The 21,465-nt window shown below is 46.0% G+C and overlaps 1 protein-coding gene across 1 annotated transcript in view; it reads left to right on the top strand.

Moving 5' to 3' along the window:
* PTCH2 (patched 2) overlaps positions 1–21,465 on the top strand; it is a 75,877-nt gene that overhangs the window by 48,401 nt on the left and 6,011 nt on the right. Inside the window, exons 8-24 of the mRNA XM_081193141.1 lie at positions 549–738; positions 1,029–1,098; positions 1,956–2,047; positions 7,696–7,891; positions 11,315–11,436; positions 12,846–12,993; positions 13,524–13,655; positions 13,786–13,941; positions 14,647–14,739; positions 14,856–14,981; positions 15,244–15,362; positions 15,938–16,340; positions 17,209–17,521; positions 18,393–18,535; positions 18,892–19,072; positions 19,305–19,588; positions 20,718–20,855. Coding sequence (XP_081049267.1) covers positions 549–738; positions 1,029–1,098; positions 1,956–2,047; positions 7,696–7,891; positions 11,315–11,436; positions 12,846–12,993; positions 13,524–13,655; positions 13,786–13,941; positions 14,647–14,739; positions 14,856–14,981; positions 15,244–15,362; positions 15,938–16,340; positions 17,209–17,521; positions 18,393–18,535; positions 18,892–19,072; positions 19,305–19,588; positions 20,718–20,855 — 2,906 coding nt within the window. The remainder of the gene's footprint in view (positions 1–548; positions 739–1,028; positions 1,099–1,955; positions 2,048–7,695; positions 7,892–11,314; positions 11,437–12,845; positions 12,994–13,523; positions 13,656–13,785; positions 13,942–14,646; positions 14,740–14,855; positions 14,982–15,243; positions 15,363–15,937; positions 16,341–17,208; positions 17,522–18,392; positions 18,536–18,891; positions 19,073–19,304; positions 19,589–20,717; positions 20,856–21,465) is intronic.

Raw genomic sequence — 21,465 nt, 5'->3', positions numbered from 1 at the left:
CAGTCCCAGAAGCTGCAATTACAGTGGAAGACTGTGGGGGAGGCAGTTCTTAGCTCTTTCCCTCCAACAGGTGTCCACCTCCCCCAGTAAAACCGCTCCTTGCAAGTTGCTGAACACCTGCCTCCTCTCCAGTAGGATTTTGCTCCTAGGTGGGGAGCTTATCAAGCAATACCACTCCTTCTTGAGCCTCTCCTCACTTCTACCTCTGCAGCTGTGTTTTGTTTTGTTTTTTTAAAATACTATGTGTGATCAAGCACAACACATCTCTGTGTCTTTTAATTTGTTTTAATTAATTAGACAACCAACACAGATTGGAGTAATCAGTCTACTAGTTAAATCTTCCAAGGGTTGGGGAAATGTATTCTTTTAACCATGATAATGTGAAGAAGAATACATGTGTTAAAGGGAAGACCAGACTGCATGATGTTCCCCTGTGGGCCTATTCTCAGTTCTAGGGTCTCTCATGTGAATAAGCGAAGAGCCAAGTAAGAGGACAGAGGTAAGTGGGAGGTATATTAACTCCAGTGTTTCTTTCCCTTTCCCTCCAGAGGGCAGCCGTGTCAGCCAGGAGCTCCGGTACACAAAGGAAAAGCTAGGAGAAGAGTCTCTGTACACACCCCAGATGCTGATACAAACTCCCAAACGGGAAGGTGAAAACATCCTGACCCCAGAGGCCTTGGGAATGCATCTTGAAGCTGCTCTGGCTGCAAGCAAAGTGCAAGTCTTACTTTACGGAAAGTGAGTTTCAAAATGGAAAATCTATGTTACTCTCATAAGAAGAACATACACTTTTTATGATGGATTAGATGAGGATCTATCTAGTCCAGCATTCAGTTTCTATCAATCTTCAGGTGTCTCTGGATCCTCACAAGCAGAGCATGAAGGTTATGGCCTTCCCCAATGTTTGTGCCCAGCACCTGTTACTCAGAGGTACATTGCCTCTGCAGCTTCCATTTAGTTAACATTCCTCTTTCCAGCAATTCTTCTGACTTTTTTTTTACATTCATTGCCTCTGCTTCTTCTTTCAGGTCTTGGGATCTCAACAAAATATGCTACAAGTCAGGTGTCCCCATAATTGAGAATGGAATGATTGCACGGGTGAGTTGCCAAGGGAATGCATGCATCTGCAGGGACAGGGGTTGCACTAAAACCCATAGAAATTAGGTAGATCAGCTGGGGAAAATCTCTTTGTTAGATGGCATAAATAATTCCCTGGGGTCTAGCTGGTTGGCTAGAGAATGGGGTGGGTCTTAGAGAGGATATCCAGGTTGCTATGGGGATAGGGTGGAATCTTTAAAAAAGGATGGTGTTACAAAGGAGCAGCTTCCCAAAGCACCCTTCTGGGTTCAGAGACTTGGACATTTCTGCATAGACTGGACATGCTTCTTTTTGCTAGACCCCTAACCCTGGTTACAATCACTCCTGTGTATCTGAGATAAGAGCTAACTATGAGGCTTTATTTCCCTTCCAGCCATATGCTGGGGGAGTAGAAAGAGGAAAGTCTATTTTATCCTCAACTGCTTTCAGCAGTGCCTGACCTCTGGTGATAAGGGTTTTACATCCTGCATGCCTCAGTTGCAAGAGACTGCTGTCCCCTTAGAGAGGTATCCTCAGAGTGAGAACTTCCCGTGGCCCACTGTAGCCCGTTTGGCTAGGAAAAGTCTTCCAGGTTCTCATATCTGGGATCTGTTCGGATTGAGGGCTTGTATTTGGGATGGTACTCTTTGGTTCCCAAAGCCGTTCACTGTTCCAAAAGGTTGCAAGGGAGAGAATGGGGAGACAAGGTAAGTTAAGTTGCAGTAGGACACTGGTTGTAGAGAGGGTAGTCCCACCTGCAAAAAAATTATGTGAGCATTTGGGCAGGTCAAGGAAGGTAAGGGACAAAGAGAGCAAAAGAGAACTGGAAAGATGAGCTTGTGGTTTTCCTCTGTGACTGTGGCTCTTGTCATTCCCAGATGATCGAGAAGCTCTTTCCTTGTGTTATCGTGACCCCACTGGACTGCTTTTGGGATGGTGCCAAGCTGCAAGGGGGTTCCGCTTACCTCCCGTGAGTACCTGTTTTTCAGGTGTACTTTTCTGCCCTGTTCTGATTGGCCTGTGAGGCCAAGTCTGTGTAGAAGGCTGTAGATTAAGCATGTATCCAAGTCTGTGTAGAAGGCTGTAGATTAAGCATGTATCCAGCACAGGGATTGAGACCTGACATGCTTTTAGCTATTTCTCGTCTGTTCCCTATTCCACAGACTTAACAGACTTATCTAGCCTTTAGGAAGTATGCTTGTCTATACACATACACACTCTCACACACTGTCTTCTATCTGAGCCCCCCTCAGGTTTTTGAGAGTGCTTTCAAGCTCTTTCACAGGATGTGAAGTATGATCATTTAGCATTTTCTTAAAGTGCCCAAAGCACTTCCACTTCCCTCACTAAACACAATAATAAATATAACAAACTTTTAAGGTAGGATGGTCCTATTCTTTCAGTATTAAAGAAGGCATTACTAAAGGCTCTTGCATCCCAGTGTGTTGGTGGATGAGCTGAGATTTGAATTGGGGATTTCCAGCTCAGACGTCCACCTCAAGCTCTTAACCTCTCGTACAGTGTCCCAGTTCTTATTTGCAGCTAAGCAAGGTCCCAACAAGGAGTGAGACATCTGAATGTAGCAGGAATGTTTGCCTGCAGTCACTGGTCAAGAACGAGGAGTAGAGGAAGAACCAGTCATGATAAGGATTGTACATGAGTCTGCCCAAAAAGATGGTGGCATCTTTTTGTGTTTGGTCAATAATGCTCTTTTACCACTAAATCAGAGCTGGAGTTACCTGTTTGCCTTTAAGGCCTGCAGGCTGGATTGGCCAAGACAGGCATTGTTAGAAAGCATAGCTGATGATGATGGAGGAAGATGGGTTGCAAAAACACTTTGTGGCTTCATAATTTTCCTGTACTAATAAGCGATAGGATCTTTGCCTAATAACTGGGTTTCTTGCTTGGCTTGCTTGGCACCTGTGGAAAAGCTTCCTTCCTGTATCTGATGCTTCCAAGGTACAGTGGCTCCTCAGGTTACATACGCTTCAGGTTACGTACGCTTCAGGTTACAGACTCGGCTAACCCAGAAATAGTACCTCGGGTTAAGAACTTTGCTTCAGGATGAGAACAGAAATTGTGCAGTGGCAGCGCAGCGGCAGCAGGAGGCCCCATTAGCTAAAGTGGTGCTTCAGGTTAAAAACAGTTTCAGGTTAAGAACAGACCTCCAGAACGAACTAAGTTCTTAACCCGAGGTACCACTGTACTTACCTACCTTTCAGTATTTTTTCAGCGTGCATTATTGCTTGTTTGGGGAAACGGAAACATAGTTCTCATTTTCAGTGGCACATATACTATTAAGGTGGCACCTGTGGCACAGGAAGGAGAGTACTGTCCATCTGCTGTAGAATAGCATAATTTGCCAGTTACCACTATAATACTACAGCTTTTCTCCTCTTACCTATTCCACCACGGCATGGCCAAGGGGATTTTGCTTACACCCCCCCCCCCTTGTTCTGTGATGCCACATTAGGGAGGGGGTGGTAACAGTTAGTGGGTGGTAGGATAGTCTCACATACTCCAGCCTGCCCCCACAGAATTTGGGTATAGGTCCACAGCCCCAGCAGTTTCTCCCTGTCCCACTTCCGAACCAGAGGGAAAACGCTTTCTCTAGTCTCCTACCCCCTCCCCTAAGTTTCTACTTTGGGGCCAATTGCTTTGTTTTGTTGCTCCTGCTGCCTCGTAATTATGTTTCTATTAAGGTGTACAAAATGGGGGATGGAGGGGGAGAGAGGGTAAAGATGTGGGGACCAGCCCCACTGGAGGCACTGGGGGAGGGAGGGCCAGGAACAATAGCCAGCATTCTTTCTGTTTACAAGTGTGTTTGTCCATAAGGGGCCCTGGAGACTTATGCTTTGTCAGCAAACGGCAACACCACGTATTCTCATGCTAATGATACTTTGAAAGCTCCAAGTTGCCCAACAAATGGAATAGTAGCTTTATTCAGCCTGCTGCTGAGAGAAAGGGGACAGGGAGGGAGGGAGGAGAAAACAGATTTCAGAAAAATTAAAAGAGGGAGGGATTTTAATATCAAACTGCCAAGAATAAGGGTTGAACTCGGGAGCAGCACAAATGCAAGGTGTGGGGTTTTGTTTTTTTAAGGGAACAGGGTCTGTTTCATCTCACTGAGTTTATCTCATACAAATGTTGGGTGCTATTTGCAGGGTGATTCACTGAACAAAATGGAGTGTTACTCTTAAGCACCCCCCCAAAGGAGAGCTAAAGGTTACAGAATTTGAGACTTTGAGGTGCTTTCAAGCTTCCCTTCCCTTTTCTTTTCCTTTTTTAAAGTAGATGAAGTATGGGGTTTTAAGAACACACTTTGCATAACAGCTCAGACTCATGTGCAAACCAAGGCAGTTGGCAAGGAAGCCTGGGGGTTTTCTTGCTCTTCCTAGATTCTTCCATGAAACGTCATGTCCTTGCTCCCTTACTTTCTGTATCCAGTCTCTTGGGTTCCTTGTTTATTTATAATGACTCTCGTATCCCCCCTCCTCCACTGCTCAGAAATTTCACACACACACACACACACACACACACACACACACACACACACACACACGTCCCAAAGTTTTCTTGTCAGTGGCTGAAATGGGGGAGTCTTTTCCTCAGGTCCAGCTTCCGCTTCAGTTCAGCTGAGGGTCTCTCTCCCCCCCCCCTCCTTTTAACGCAAAGGGAGAGAAAACTTGGGAGAACAAAGGGCAGCAATCTATGGAAAAACAAAAGGGCCCGACTTGGCTCAGTGAAGCAAGAAACAGCAGATAAAAGAAGCTCTCTTTGGGAGCAGGAGCTGGGCTGTTTGGAATGTGGGAATCAGGCAAGGAAGAACCTTCTTGGGACCTGGGGGTTCATGAATGATTGGAGAGTGATTCTGCTCTGAGCATGACAAGACTTTCCCTGCCCCTGCTTTCTTGCTTTCCACATCTTGGAGTTTTGCTTTTTCCTTCTGTTTTTCAAAAAAGAAAATAGCAAGCAAAATAGACTTTGCTTTGTGATTCCAGCTGAAAGGACAAAATGCTGCAACTCCCTTCTTCATATCCAACCACTCCCCCCCCCCCCTTTCTTCAACTTATTTTGGTTTGTTTGGCTACAAACTTGTGTGGAGAGACAGAAAAAATCCCTCGCAGCCAGCTCTCTAGAAAGAGTCTGGGAGACAAGCTTTGACTATCAAGGCTTTCAGTAATTTGATAGGCTCTGAGAGTAGAGCATGTAGGTCTTCAGGCCCTGATCCTGCATGGACAAGCTCCTCCAATGTTAATGGCTGCACAACAGGAACAAGAACAGATTCTCCCATTAGAATGGGAAAATGAACATGGAAAATCATACCTGGCAAATTTCCTTGCTGCAGAGCTCTTATAGACCCAGAAACTTAGGAGCTAATTACTCCGGGGCTATGTGAGCAGGACTGTCTGTACCTCCAATCCACTGGGAAGAAGTACGGTTGCTAAGATTATATCAAGGCACTGAGGGAGACTGCAGTCACCTTGCCACTTTCCCTTGCTTCTGTGGCCTCAATGATGCAAGCACTCCATGACAGGAAGTTGAAGACAAGAATGCATGAGAGCACCAGTGGAAGAGTGAGTGGCATCAGAGGAACTGTAGCTCCAGCCTCAGGGTTGTTGTTGTTGTTGTTTACAGCATTTAAAGCAGAGGTGGGGAGCCTCAGGCCCAGGGATCTTAATGCAGCCCTCCAGGCCTCTGTATATGGTCCTCATGAATCTCCCTGGGCCACAGCTCTCACTTGCCCTGCTTTTTGGAAATAGGCCTCTTGTTAGAAATTTGCTTCTGTCATGTTAGGAAGATGCTGCATGAATGGCAGTGGAGGAGAGTTGCTGGATATAATCAGACCTGAAACAAGATGCCAGGATTTGTTTGGATTGTAGCTATAACCTTGATATCGGAGAATGTGACACAAAGCCTGGATCATTTACAATATACTGGCTAATTGAGTTCACTGTCAAATTCTACTCTATGAAGTTTCAAAACCTCCACCCTTTCCAACAGGTACTGGTCTAGGGAAATATCTTTTATCAGTTAATCTCTTGTCAGACCAAGCAGAGGATTTGCCCCCTCGAAAAGTTGCCCATTTGGAAAGTTTACTATAATCAGAGATCCCTTAAAGACGATTCCCCTTTCTGCTAAACTGTATTCCTATCTGTGTAGAGCTGGAATTAATTCCTAAGCAACTCCCTTGTACTTTATACAGATAAAACTAACCTTTATGGCTCATTGTGGCCTTTGGAACCATTCTTATTGCCTCTTCTCTGACCTTTGCCAGTACTTTATATGTTGCCAGAAGCAGTCATGCAAGTTGCTTGGGTTTAGTTCTCTGAATATCTTGTCTCAGTGGTTCTTCTCCCTAGCCCCAGATACTCATTTTGGTGGGTCACTGACCCTTTCTCACAGTGTGAAGCCAAGGAACATTTTCAGCGAAACTAGAAAGTGACCAAATAACGGAGTTTCCACAAGATTCTTGTGAAATTTACTGTCTCGGGATAATGTTGGGCAGAACTTGGCACAATTTGCCCTTTCTTTGGTGGGTAGGGAAACTCTTAAGTCTAATACTACATTTTCAGGGGATGTGACCTTTCCTCTTTAGTACAACAGATCTGTCATTGCAATGGTTGGAGATGAAGCCTTCCTGGGATAGATCCTTCCACACTTGCTCATTAACTAAGTTGCATGTTACAAGGGTTACCCTTTTTGTTTGGGCAGAAGCAAAATGCCTTTTCTCCCATCAAGAAGCCTTTTCAATATGTGTATATTATCTAGACATCTATATAAACAGAAAGAATAAAATATGCACACAACAAATTATACTGCTGTGTACATCCCTGTGCACAAATGCATCGGGCCAAGTGTTGTGCATGGAAAATACCCCTCTTCCCTTTCCAGCTTTTGTTGAAAGATTCTCTTTTGCTTCTGGAATACACCCTGATGCCCCTACATGCACATGACCCCAGCCTACGGCACGCACACAGCTCTGGTGCTCCCAGAGGAGGCACTGTCCAGATCCTCTGGAGCTGGCACTCTAAACCAGATGCCAAATGAAAGCAGCATGCCTGATCCTGTTATGCACGGGAACAAAAGGAATGAAGCCCTATATCAGCACTGAGCAGACCCCTCCCACCCCCTAAATGAGTCTTGTGCAGCCAGTCAGGGCAATTAACGCCAGCGTGCTAACATCTTGATAGAGGCAGTGCTGGGAGAGCCAGGGCTCTGTATGCAAGGGAGAAGCAGTAGTACGCAGGACAAGGGAAATGGACTTAAATTATGGCCAGACCTAGTATGTGGTGTGTATGTGTGTTCAGAGATCTTACTTCTTGGGGGACAAGTCCACGTTCCTTCTCTAGCCTCTTTATTGCTCCAAAGGAAAATAAAAGCTGCTCAAGTATGCATTGCTGCATAAGTCTGCTACAGCCGAGACATATGGTCAGGTTTAGCCTTACAAATATTCACACAAATTACTAGCCTACCAAAAAATGTCGTTACCTGCCTACTTATATGAATTTACAAGCCTCCTCTTAAAATCATCCATTTAATATAATCTGTAATAGGAATAAGTGATGCTATCTGGATACTTTTCTTTCCCTGTTAACCCACATTTTATCTCTATAGGGGCCGGCGCGATATCCAGTGGACTAACTTAGACCCCATTCAACTGATGGAGGAGTTGGGTCAGTTTGCCTCGCTGGAAGGATTCAAGGAGATGCTGGATAAGGCAGAGGTTGGCCAGGCCTATATGGAGCGGCCTTGTCTTGACCCCTTTGACCCTGAGTGTCCTACAAGTGCCCCCAACAGCCAAAGCCGGCAGGTAGGTTTGAGCCAGGCATGTTCCCCAACTACTCAGTGTATATGTATGTCTGGACTGGACTCAGGGTAAATTTGTATGTCTGGACTGTTCTTCACACTGCAGATGATAGCTCATGCAATGGCATACTCTCCAGCAATAAAACATTTGGAGCTTTATCTAGCTTTCAACACATAATAAATATTTTTGTAAGAAAGCACATGCTTTGCATGCAGACAGTTCCAGATTCAGTCCCTATCATCTCCAGGTAGGGCTGCAAGGGACTCCTGTCTGAGACCCTGGAGAGCCACTGTCAATCAACTTTGACAGAACTGAGCTAGATGGACCAGTGGTCTGAATTCATGTAAAGCAGCATCTTATGTTCCTAAGGAGGCGAGTTCCATTTTATGTGTGTTTAGATCTGACATTAAGAGGTGCACTAAGACAGGTTGGACAGCTGCACACACAATGCAACCTTCTTGTAATAGCCTTTTTGAAAAGGAGAGAATTGTAATATTGCGAAGTGCACTCAGTAGGAATTCTGCAGAATGGACAAAAAATTTGCCACATGGGCAAAGAATTTGGTAAATGATTAATCTTACCTGGGATCACAAAGCTAAAGAGATCTGCAAATTCCATAGATAAATGTGGCAAAAGGGAGAGTGCCATTCAGTGCTCCTAAGACATGCTAACCAAATAAAAAGGCAGTTTCCCCAATTGTTATACCTTTGCTTCAAGATACCTGTAGCCAAGATACCATAGGAGCTAACTCCTTTGCCCTCCCAATAAAATATTTGAGGGATCCCCCCGAAGTTGATGGGCATTGCCATTCAAATGGTGTGAGCATGCCACATCTTGTGATCGATTATGCAGGGTGGGGCTTATTTTATTCAAGTTGGCACCCCTGCAAGGTACACACTAAATAGCATGACATAAGACTGATGTAGCCAAAGTAAATGAACATTCTGGCTACAAAAAGTAGAGCTGATTCTCCGGCCTGGACTCTGGGAGGGGTGGGGAGGAGGCTCGATGAAGTCACAGAGCTCTTCAGATTGTAACACATGTGCAAAGCAACAGAATAGCTTCCTTGTGTCTTGTTGGAGCTAGGGACCTCTTTTCAGGCACCGTGTGCCCCAAAAGGCTGGATTCACTGTGGGGTCCCCCATTTGGTTAGCTTTGCCCTTCTGTGTCCAGGAGTGTGGGGAGATGTGGAATGCAAGGCAGCGTGCCAGAGAGGCAAAGGCAGGAATGATGGTGCTGATCCAGGCAGACGCAGTGCAAGTGCTCACCAGCAGGTGGTCATAGTTGGAATGCGTCCCAGAACAGATGGCAGCTTCGGAGCTTTTGGAAGGTGGAGGGGGGAGAGAGCAGTGTGTGCGTACACACACGGAGCACATATGACCAAGGGCAAGCACAAGGAGCGGGAGGATGGAGTTGCAGCCATAATTCCACATTTCCTGGCTTGAAAGCCAGACTGTTATCATTATGGCTATCCAGTTTCTCTCGCTGCCACCACAGGAGCAGGAAGGAGATGCCTGTAGGATTGAAGGGAACACCCAGTGTGCCTGTGGGCAAGCACACGCACACACAGGATGATATAGTCAGAATGGATTCTGCAAACTCCTCAGTCAAATGCAAATAGACACTATGATTTATATGCAGAAAAGCATATTAGTTGCCTGATATAATACTGAGTCTTCTTATATTTCTCTTAGTTGGATAAATATTATCAAGCATTAGCTGAATTGAATTCATCCATCTGGTATTGTCCAAATGGGCTGCTTCTTGTTGTTGTTGTTGTTGTTGTTGTTATCCTTTTTGGCTGAAAATGTGGCACTGCTGCTTTGCAAGGTAGATAGATAGATAGATAGATAGATAGATAGATAGATAGATAGTGAAGCCATGATTGGCATGCTTTATGAAAGTGCTGTCCTCCAGCTTACAAGGTGATAGGAATTTTCCTGCTTTTCCAATTGCTTGATGTTTGTCTTATGAATGTGTGGGTGACTCACTGGTGATTGCAGGGCGACAGAGCCAGACTGATTTTGGGTCGTCATTCTATGAGAATACCTAGGCCAGGGGAGAACCAATGTGGAGCATTGTCACATAAAAGCTAGAATCTATCAGATCTCTTCAGCTCTGCTTGTTTTCCCTGCACAGAGATTGTGTGATTTATTATGTCTCAGGGTTCCAGGCATTATGATAATGGTGGCAATGCCATATGGCATGTCGCCGTCTTCCATCCTCGGCAATCAGGGAGGCATCAGGCTGCTCCAAGGAGTAGTTATTCTGACATTTGTTAGTAAACCTTCTTAATTGTTCCAGGCCAATGTCACTGAACTGAAATGTGGATTATTATTGTCAGATGTGAGGTTACATAGCTAGGAGCAGAATGGATTATTTCCAGAGAGGATCTCAAGCCTTGCCCATTATTGTTAACCAGCAGAATATGCAATATTATTATGTTTATGTATGTGGTGTTTGCTAAAAGAGAGCTTCTGTCTGTTTTCTGCCTTTCAAGGGCATATGTGTATGTAGGGTCCCTATCAGCAAGGGACTGACCACCCAGGGCAGGTTTAGCCCCCAGTCCAACATTGTCCCAAAGGGCAGAAATTTACTTTTCTCCACAGAAGAGGACGTCAGCTATTCACTAATGGGTGATGGTAAAGAGAAGCACTTGGGCACCTCATTGGTGTTTGGGCTACACCAGCTCCAGCCAGTGAGAATTAAGCCTGTTCCTATTTGTATAGTTCCCTATAAGGTTCAATTTCTTGGTCACTCCTGGATATGACAGAATGCTGGAATAGTGTTACGGAATAATGGGAAATATTCTTTGTTTTGTTTATAGAGACATGGATTGTTCCAGTAGCACGGTTAATGTCTAAAGTGCTTTACATTTTTTTCACTATTTTATTTCCATTTATTGGATACAAAACTGAAGCTAATAAATGTTGACTTTTCCAAAGTGCTCAATGAATTCATGGTTGAGCAGGAATTTAAACCTGTTTGGGTCACTCAAATTCAATATTCTGTCTGCTAGAGCAGGCTGCCTGTCCTACTGAGAATTTCGTGTGTGTGTGTGTGCGGTTTTTGTTTTGTTTTGTTTTTTACATGTGACATTTGCAGAGGAGCAACATTTGCCCTTGCTTTCCATAACAGCTGGGTTTGGTTTTATTAGCCAGCTAGTCAGGGCTATAGCATATAATCCCTTAGTCTTAAGCAGAACAGTTCTGCTTCAATAGTAGTAGTAGTAGTAGTAGTAGTAGTAGTAGTAGTAGTAGTAAATGTACACAGTGCACAAGTCAGAAGTGTGCAAAGATACTTCTTCCTCCATGAAAAGCAGGAGATGGGGCTATAGTGGTGTCCTTAATATGCATCTAAAATACCTGTGCTTATGTCTGGAGTTTGTGCTGCTATTTTTAATTCCATTCTTGTTGTCTCCACCAGGAACCAGACATCCCCTCAGAGCTCACAGGTGGCTGCCATGGCTTCTCACGAAAATACATGCACTGGGAAGAGGAACTGATCCTGGGTGGCACTGTGAAGGATTCCCAGGGCAAACTGCAGGGGTAAGTGTGTGTTTGTGTGGGGTGTGTGTCTGTCAAGTCAGAGGTCTGTGGCCAGGAATAACTCAGTAGCTAAGGAATTCTTTATGCAGAGCAGATGGCTTTTCCCTGCAAGCAGGGCCAATTAAAAAGGATGGACAAAGTCATAAATGTTGTGTTTGAATGGTGAGGGGAGAGGACAGTGTGGCTCCTGGGAACTGCTTGGACTCTCACTGCTACCCCTTTCACAGTTGGGGGTGGTAGTAAACTGCCTCCTGAGCCAGCTTGTAACTTGATGCCACTGAGGTTCATATTCTCGTGGGTGCATGTCCGCGACCTGACCCTAGGAGCAACTGGCTTGGGCATTCCTAAGCCATGGGATTTATGTTGATCCCTGAAGCTCTGGCTGCCATCACCCCTTGCCTCCCGAAGCCACCTCCCCCCACCCCAATTCCTTCCAGCTGCCGTGGATGCTGGAAGACACAGCACAGACACCTGCTTGCAGCAATCCGCAGCCCTGATCCTAGAAAGGGGCTCAAATGCACATTGGGAGGTTGATTCCACACAAGTCTGCACTGTGCTGGCACCTGCAGTTATCTGTTCGACAGGTTGCCATACCTTATGTTTTGGTATGGTGGGGCACGTTCCGCATGCTGGTGGGGGCAGTGTCATAATCGGTGTCAGCTTTTAAAAACCATTGTTCTTCAGGGGGGAATTCTTGTGTCTCTGAACCCTTCCATATCTCACAAGGCAAAGAGCTGCAAAAATGGCTAAGGAATGGGCAATAGATTGGAGACAAGGGTTATTGCTGCTATACATCGCCTTGCTTTGGTTTTAAAACCCCATGCAAGGAAGCAGCCAGAAAATGGGAAGCAGCCAGAAAATGGGAGAAAAGATCCTCACCTTTTAAAGTAGGAAGGCTCAGGCAGAAGAAAGAGATGTGCTTCTGATATTACAGGGAGGTGCATCTGCAGCCATTTCCAGCTCTTTTCATGCATTTCTAGAACATAATACATGCAGGCTTTTCTTGTTGTGTATAGATTGGGATGTATACATGGTGAACTTTCTATGCAAATCATCTGCCTATTGGTTTTTCTCATGTTTTGTGTGGAACGTTAGTCAGTGACTTGTTTTCTATGGCAGCTGATCGACATGGCATGCATACCTTTTGCATACCTTTTTGATAGGGGTGGCTAGCCACCTGTTTCAATTGAAAAAAAGCCCCATAAGTAGGCTTGTGAAAGAACTGTGCACAGAATGAGGGCTGACTGTGAGATAAAGAAAGCAGAAATCAGGCTTCTGGTTTCTGCCTTGAGCCTGGGCAGTGGGGGAGCAATGGGGCCTAAAGGCTCTAGTTCCAGAGCTGAAAGGAGCCCTGCCTCCTTGACTGTGAGTAGAAGGGTTGTCTCTCATCCAGCTTCTGTTTCCTGCAGAGCCGAAGCCCTACAAAGCATGTTCCTGTTGATGAGCCCACGACAGCTCTTTGAGCACTACCGGGATGACTATGAGATACACGACATCAGCTGGAGTGAGGAGAAGGCAGCTGCTGTGCTGGAGGCCTGGCAGCGGGAGTTTGTTGAGGTGAGATGGACAGGTTGGTTTGTGGCATCTCTGTGGGAACTCCAGGGCTGCTTGATGCAGGTGTGTGCAAGGGTGAAGACACAAATGTGTCTACAAAAGGCTGAAAAAGTGTGTGCATGGAAGGGAAGATGCTAGAAAGATGACGGGCAAAACTGCATGCAGGTCTGTCAGTGAGGAGCAGAATATTATGTAGGGCTGCATGCAAATATGCATCTGCCAGTGTAAAAAGGTTGGGTGCCACCATGAATGCTTACAAGCATGTAGAATGGCATGAAAAACAATTTATAGGGTGAAAGCATAGCCAGTTGTTCTTGAATTGAGTGTATGGACCCTGTACAGTTTTCTGTCTTGCTTGGTATTACTACATGACATGTATAGCAGCATATAGGCTCCTTCATGCCTATGAGCCTTCATGCCTATGCCTGGCGTGTAGATGGATCCTGTGGATGCATTTATGTATGTGAGAAGGATCCCAGCCACTGAGGTGACTCTTCTCCTCCCAGTATCTCATGAGTCTTGCTTCTTTGCAGTTGGCCCAGGAATCCCTCCCTGCAAATTCCTCCCAGACTATCCATGCCTTCTCCACCACCACGCTCGATGACATCATGAAATCCTTCTCAGATGTGAGCGCTATCCGTGTGGCTGGCGGGTATCTGCTGATGGTGTGTAGCAGCTTCTTCCCTTCCCTCCCTCCCTCCTATTCCTTTATCTTCCATTGTGTACTAAAGCATAGCTTTTCCGTCTTCGCCTTTCTTCTCATTAATTGCCGTCTCAATTCTCCTCCACTTGCAGCTGGCGTATGCCTGTGTCACCATGCTGCGTTGGGACTGTTCCAAATCACAGGGTGCTGTGGGCCTGGCTGGGGTTCTTCTGGTTGCCCTTTCCGTGGCAGCAGGACTTGGACTGTGTTCTCTGCTAGGAATCTCATTCAATGCAGCCACGACCCAGGTAGGACACATTTTGGAGAGGTCTGCCTTCCCTAATGACCACCCTTTGTTCTCCATCAATTTCCCCTCCTCTTTGCTCAGCAAGCAGGAGAACTGTCTGCTCCATCAATTTCTCAGGTTATGCAATGCTGAGGTTATGTTCTGCCTCTCTATCCCTGCTTGGCATTAGAAGATGCTGTGTTGTAAAGAGCACTTGACCTTCAGATGCATGGCTGTTCCTGAGGTTCCAATGACCATCGTGCTGCCTTCAGCACAATCAGATCGCTCTAGCTGCCTACATGCTGTTTCTTGTTCAGAAGTTCCAGAGGAATATACGATACTGTATATTCCCTAGTAGCTGAGTTTTTAAAAAAGAACAACTGTCCATTTGTACCGAGGCAGGTACAGACTAGGAGTATGCCACAAAGAGAGCCTTAGCTAAGGTGCCTGCAAGGCAAGGAAGGAGCCTAATAAACCAGGTGCAGGTGACTCAAATATATGTTAGCAGAAAGCAAAAGCCCTCCAGAGTCACCAACCGACCTGACTTTGGTTAACATGAGAATCATTTAGAGCCTGAGTATAACAGCAAAAGGAAGAATTTGTACTGCCTTCCAGTCACAGTTTGCAGCCTGAGACCTGTTTCTACTTTTGTGGGATTTGAGCAAGTCCTGGATGTGCTCCTCTAATTGGGATTCCTCCCATTGTGCTTTCCTCCATATCGGTATAGGTGCTGCCCTTTCTGGCACTGGGCATTGGTGTGGATGACATGTTTTTGCTGGCACATGCCTTCACAGAGACCAGCCAGCACGTCCCTGTCAAGGTAAGAAGGTTCCCTGTTTTCGCACAAGCCTTTGAGTCCCTATGCATTTCCAGTGCACGCTCAATCTGTCCTCAACTCTATTCTCACGGTTCCTCATTTGCACCTTTTCAATGCAGGAGCGGACTGGGGAATGCCTGCGCCGCAGTGGCACCAGTGTGGCACTCACCTCTGTCAATAATATGATTGCTTTCTTCATGGCTGCTCTTGTGCCCATCCCAGCACTACGTGCCTTCTCTCTACAGGTAAGCCCCTCTGCTAGTTGCTCCTCCATGCAGGTTTGCCAGCAAACTGTGCTTATGCACATTTGCATTTTCTTTGAATCTCACTGCAGGCAAGCCTTCACTTCCACTCTGGAGGTAGCTGTGCCCCCAGTCTCCATGGCCTTGGCTGGAAAGCTGGGTGATCCCTCCCCTTGAAGGATAGATGCCCCTCCTTATACAGAGGGTGACCTGGCTCAGGATCTTCAGCATGTTTAATTGTTCTCCCTCCTTCATCTACTTGCAGGCTGCTGTCGTGGTAGTGTTCAACTTTGCCATGGTGCTTTTCATTTTTCCTGCCATCCTGAGTCTGGACCTTCACCGGCGTGAAAACAAGAGGCTCGATATTCTGTGCTGCTTCTACAGGTACTGTCTTAAGTGTGTCTGTCTGTCTGTCTGTCTGCTTGTTTGTTTGTCTGTAAATAAATATGTGTAGCTGCTGGCGGTGGAGGGGCAGTTGCCCCCGCCCCAAAAGAGTCCCTTCTCCTTTGGGGCAGTACTGCGCTCTCCCTGGCTAGGCTGGGCTCCATCAGATCTCCCAGGAGAGGAGACGCATGCTGCAATTGGGGGCAGTGGTTTGGAAAAGTCATTAAGCCCAAGAAGAGAGGATCAAATGCAGCTGTAAGGAAAACAGCAAGAGAACAAAGCTAGCTGCACAGATGGTAGTGCTCTCAACAACATTTTGAAAAACACATTTCTTTATTATGGTAAAAGTTTATCTATATGAACAAGTCAAAATGCACATCAAACTGCACATAAAATCAGCATACTCTGAAAAGCCCCTTTAAAGGCATTGTGAAGGGTATCTCTATCTGCTCACCAAGAGAAGTGGAACTTTTTGTGATAGTTATATCCAGATGCTGAGTGTGAGTTAGGATGCCTGGCTGGCTAGGGGACTGTGTGTTGCCCAGGAGTTTCTCAGGGTCTTCTTCTCCCCACAGCCTCTGCTCCTCCCACGTCATCCAGATTCAGCCACAGGAATACACGGATGCAAATGACAACCCCACGGCACCTGCTTTCCCGCATGGACATCCAGCACTGACCACCAGCACACGCATCACCACTACGGTTCAGGCCTTCACCCAGTGCGATCCCTCCGGGCGTCACGTGGTCACCATCTTACCACCCACCCAGCATGTCTATACCACCCCTTCCACTCTCCTGCCTGCCAACCCTTTGGGGTCGCAAGTCTTCACCCCTGCCAGCTCCACCCGTGATCTTCTGGCACAGCTGGATGAGAACAAAAGTGCCCAGGAGTGTGTGCCCTTGCCCCTTTGTCATTGGAACCTCTCCAGCTTTGCTCGCGACAAATATGCACCTATCCTGCTGCAGAGCCAGACCAAGGTAGGCAGCTGAGAATCACTTTCTTTGTGGGTGGCATTCTGCCCTATGTTGAAAGAAGGGGGGGGGGAGTACAGCATCCTGGGTAGCAAGTCTGTGATGCCAGCACTACAGCCAATGGAGAACTAAAGCTCCCTGTTCTTCTCGGAGATGAGAGAACTAATCTGAAATGTAGTCATTGTGCATGTCATCCTATATGAGGACCATGGTGTTGCTCTCCCCTGTGCCCTGCCTATCAGGGGCAAAGATTGCACGTCCCAAGTAGTCATTCAAAGAGAAGAGCTGTACATCTTTCCTATAGTCTATTTTTACACATCTAGGAAGTTAGGTATGAAGGCTCTGCATCTTCCTTGGGTAATTCCAGATGAAGCGGCTGTGTCAGTCACAGATAATCTAGATGATCTAAGATATTGTGTGTGTGTTTACCTTCAGAGAGGGAGAGGGCCAGGTACAGAGTCAAAAGAACTATGTTCTCAAGGTTAATATATATGTGTGTGTTATGTGCCCCCTTGCATAGAAAACTCCCTACCTGTCATTATTTATTCTCTTGCCTTACAAGTATGCTCCATACTCCCACAACATGGAACATTTTGATATAAACTCCATTAGAGGCAATTCATACCCTACACGTACAAGTAGGAAGTGGGGCTGGGTAGTTGCAGTTCCAGCCCCAAGCAGTTGTTTGCTTTTCTTGTGGGCTTCTCATAAACATCTGGCTGTCCACTGTGTCCACTGTCCACAGATTTTCTTCCATTCTCCCTATGTTTGTTAAGTCAAGTCTCTTGACAGCAGCAGAGGAAAAGTTAGCTTCTGCAGAAGACATTGGGGTCGGAGTGCATCCGTCTTCACTCTTTCCTTTCTGCATTTCCAGGGAATTGTTGTAGTCCTCTTCCTGGCACTGCTGGGCCTGAGCCTCTACGGTACAACCAAGGTGCATGATGGACTCTACCTGACGGATATTTTACCACGAGGCACAAAGGAGCACGCCTTCATTTCAGCTCAGTTCAAATACTTCTCCTTCTATAACATGTTTGTGGTTACAAAGGGTGGCTTTGACTACCCCAGCTCACAGGAGGCCCTCTACAGCCTGCACCAGGCCTTCACCACCATCCAGTATGTTGTGCGTGATGAGAACCGCCAGTTGCCGAAGATGTGGCTGCACTACCTCCAGGACTGGCTGCGAGGTGAGTCAAGGACATTTTGCCAACCCTCTCTCCTGTCCTGCACTGCCTCTGCCCCAAGAAGTGGGGTGGGATGCCCTCCTCCAGCTCTCTGTGCAGGATGCTTTTAGTACAAACCTGCTTGAAGGCTAGAAGATGCATGGGAGTTTGGATGAGGTGTTAGTGGCCAGCTGCTTCCAGGGAAGGAAAGCATCAATGTCCGTTTCACAACCATGTTCAGGATAAGTGCTAGAAATGATTTTTAGCTTCTAAGGAACCAGAAGCTCTTCATCTCGCACAGTTTTCGTGTCTTATACACACATCCATTTAGGCAAACACTGTTTACAGCCTTCTCTGCAGTGGCTCCCCATCTGTGGAATGCTTTCCCCAGGGAAGTTCACCTAGCACCTTCATTATACACCTTTAGGTGCCAGGCAAAAACGTTGCTTTTTAACCAGGCCTTGGGTTGATTAGATTGATATCCTTTACCCTTTGAAAATGTATAGGGTTTTTGTTTTTATTTTGATTATGTATTCTGTAGTTGTTATATTCTGATTCTATTCTGTGAACCACCCTGGAACCCGTGGGTATGAGGCAGTAGATAAATTCTATATAAATTCAATAAATAAATAAATATAAATGTTTGTGTACATTCTCACCTGCACAGTTGTACAGGTGCCCTTCTGTCTTCTAGGACTACCAGCTCTGTTCTTGTTCCTCTAAAGTAGGGACAGAAACATGCTGCAGGGGCTGAGAGATCTGAGTTAAACAGCAAAGGGGTGGAGGCCATGAAAGAGGGGAAGGGATTGGCATAGCTAGTGAGAGGAGCTCTTGCTTCTGGGCCTTGGGTTCCACAGATGGCACTCCCTTAACTGTATACCCCCCTGTTCTGCAGGTCTACAGGCAGCCTTTGACCGGGATTGGGAAGCTGGGCATATCACCAAGGAGAATTACCGCAATGGATCAGAAGATGGTGCCCTGGCTTACAAGCTCCTCATCCAGACAGGCAACAAGAAAGAACCCTTAAACCTCAATCAAGTAAGTGGGGGAGCAATCTAAAAGTTGGGAGTGGGCAGGCAAAGAGAACCCAGTGTGCCATGAGAATTAAGGGTGAGTCCTTGGTGTACCAGAAGGGAAGGAGTAGATAGATCCCCACTGCAAAAGAATGGAGAGAAGAGAAAGCTTTCCCACAGGCATTTGGGGTCCCTTGGAGATGGAGGAACACAGGAGATCTACATGGCTTTGGGAATGGCCAGCTGGTGCCCAAGCAGGGGCCTCAGCCCTATTTCCTACCAAATGATAGCACCTGTCTAGTAGCACCCTGACCGCTGCTACTACTTACTATCAGTTGCTATACTTCTTAACCGCCCTGCATCCCTTCCATCTGCCTACAGCTGACAACTCGCCGCCTGGTGGATGAGAATGGGATCATTCCTCCTGACATCTTCTACATCTGTTTGACAGTGTGGGTGAGCAACGACCCTCTTGGCTTTGCTGCATCTCAGGCCAACTTTTACCCACCACCCCCAGAATGGATCCACGACAAATACGATGCCACTGGCGAGAACCTTCGAAGTGAGTTCAGGCAGCAGCCTCATTCTTGTTCCGCTTTCCATCATGCATTACTGTTTCAGCTCAGTCCTATCCCCACTTCTATGGCAATTCCACAGTGTAAATCCTTAAGATGTATGTTTCCCACATTTGCAAGCCATGCCTGGCACATGGGCAAAGGAAGCAATTCGTTTTTGGGCCTAGAGTAGGGGGTAGAAGGCCACTATATCTGATGGGCTGCCTCTCTTTCTGACAGTCCCTGCTGCACAGCCTCTGGAGTTTGCTCAGTTCCCCTTCTACCTCAATGGACTGCGGCAGACATCAGACTTCGTGGCAGCCATCGAGAGCGTGCGTGCTATCTGTGACGAGGTGGCCCAGACGCATGGTGTCCTCAGCTACCCTAGCGGCTACCCTTTCCTCTTCTGGGAGCAGTACATTGGCCTTCGACACTGGCTTCTACAGGCCATCAGTATTGTGCTGGCCTGCACTTTTCTAGTGTGCACCCTGCTACTCCTCAATCCTTGGACCGCCAGTATCATTGTGAGTATCCTCCTTCATGAGCAACAGGGTGTCTAGCAGTAAGAGAGATGTTTTAGCTCCAGACGTTATATGTAGTAGCAACAAGGCATTGTGCAACAAGGGAAATGGTTGTCAAACACTGTCACTGTTAGTTAAATCAGTATTTTTGGCTCTCGTGTTTAGGACAGGAAATTTGGAAATAGGAGTGGGGGAGAATTAGTGCGATGCTTCCTGTAATCTCTGCACAGTTGCCTTTCTGTCTCCCTTGCCTTACATCGTGTCCTAAAAAGTTTTCCTTCAATACCAAAGACCATTTTAAACCATTCAGGTTCTGCCCAAACTCAAAATTTTGCAGCTGTACTGTAATACATTAAAAAAGACAACTTGCTGCAGTAGTTTGCATAATTTATTCTGACTGCAGAAATTGAGTGTTTTGTTGCAAGTCTGGAATGTTTTCGTACCTTCTCATATTCTTTTTTAAAAAACATGAACATACGCATATTTTCCCATAAATGTATTAAGGTTTGCACACAACAGACACCATGTACGTATTGTACAGGTGTACGCACCAAGGAGCTGGGAATGAGACCAATTCCCACTGTATGCAGATGCAATGATAAACAAACATTTGCTACCTGATAGAGTGTAAAGTAGAGCTTTACCTTTGCAGCAAAAAGTAAATATCTTTTTCTCTCCCCAAGCTTCTTTCCACAGTGCTGAAAGGGTTAAGCTTGCACACTAACATGCAGGTGCTCTACTATATTTGCATCCTTATCCACCTTTAGGGCTAGTGTGTGCACAGCCCCATACCCCATACCATACAAAAGCGTGTAATGCAGCTTAAACAAACATTTATTTATTTATTTATTTATTTATTTACAATCAAGGTATCAAACAGGCATGGTAGTAGTGGGTGGGTGATTACTGTTAACTAACAACCCGGTATTCATGTGCCACAATGAGATGTATACATTTTCTGAATTAGTTCTGAATTCAGAAATTACATACCTATGATCATATGGATTTGTAGGTACCTATTCTTAATCTACCTGTTAACCACTACATTGGGCTTTGTTCATTGCTGTAATTGACATGTCCATAACCATAGCTTGCAGGTAAGATACTGAGCTGTCCCTTCTCCCTGACGTAGGTATTCGTTCTAGCTATGATGACAGTCGAGCTCTTTGGGATCATGGGCCTGATGGGCATCAAGCTGAGTGCCATCCCAGTAGTCATCCTCATCGCCTCTGTGGGAATTGGCGTGGAATTCACCGTACATGTGGCTCTGGTAAGAAGCAATTGTGTGAGCACAGCCCATTCTGCTACCATGTCTAGAGCATGTGATTCAGTGAGACTTCCTCTTTTTGAAGCTCTGTGGGTCCATACTGAAAGGAATAGGGTCCCTGAACACCCTTGCAGAGCTCTTTTTCACACCAGAGAACTTGGTGTATAGTATTACAACCATATACATTCAAATAGCTTTAGTGGCACCCAGCCAGAACATTTAGATTATTAGGTTTTTATCTGTTGTATCAAACCTGATCAGTAGTGGAGTCTATAAGGGAGAATCAATAAATTGTGGGTTCATTACCCCTTAATATCCCTTAATATCACCCTGTTGCAGTCTGGGTGGTCAGAGCAGAATTTAATCCATAATTGTGGGTGCAGCACCCAAGGGTTGGCAGTTCTTTTAATTAGTGCTGACTATAATGATATAGCTGTGTATGGTATGAAAAGCAGAGTCCAAGCTGTCATTTTGAGATGAGCCTGTTCCAGCTCTGGCAATACCAGCTGACTCAGTGCACAAGAACAGATTTGGGCTTAGCTTCTTGTTCTTTCTCCCAGTCTGGTGGGCCTCCCAAGATGCAGTGTGGTGATTGGCCCCTTTATGAGGGTCT

This window comes from Podarcis bocagei (assembly GCF_964188305.1).
Source record: "Podarcis bocagei genome assembly, chromosome: 5".
Taxonomy (NCBI): Eukaryota; Metazoa; Chordata; class Lepidosauria; order Squamata; family Lacertidae; genus Podarcis; species Podarcis bocagei.
The sequence above is the reverse complement of the archived record's forward strand: the minus strand, read 5'-3'. Positions and strand labels throughout refer to the sequence as shown.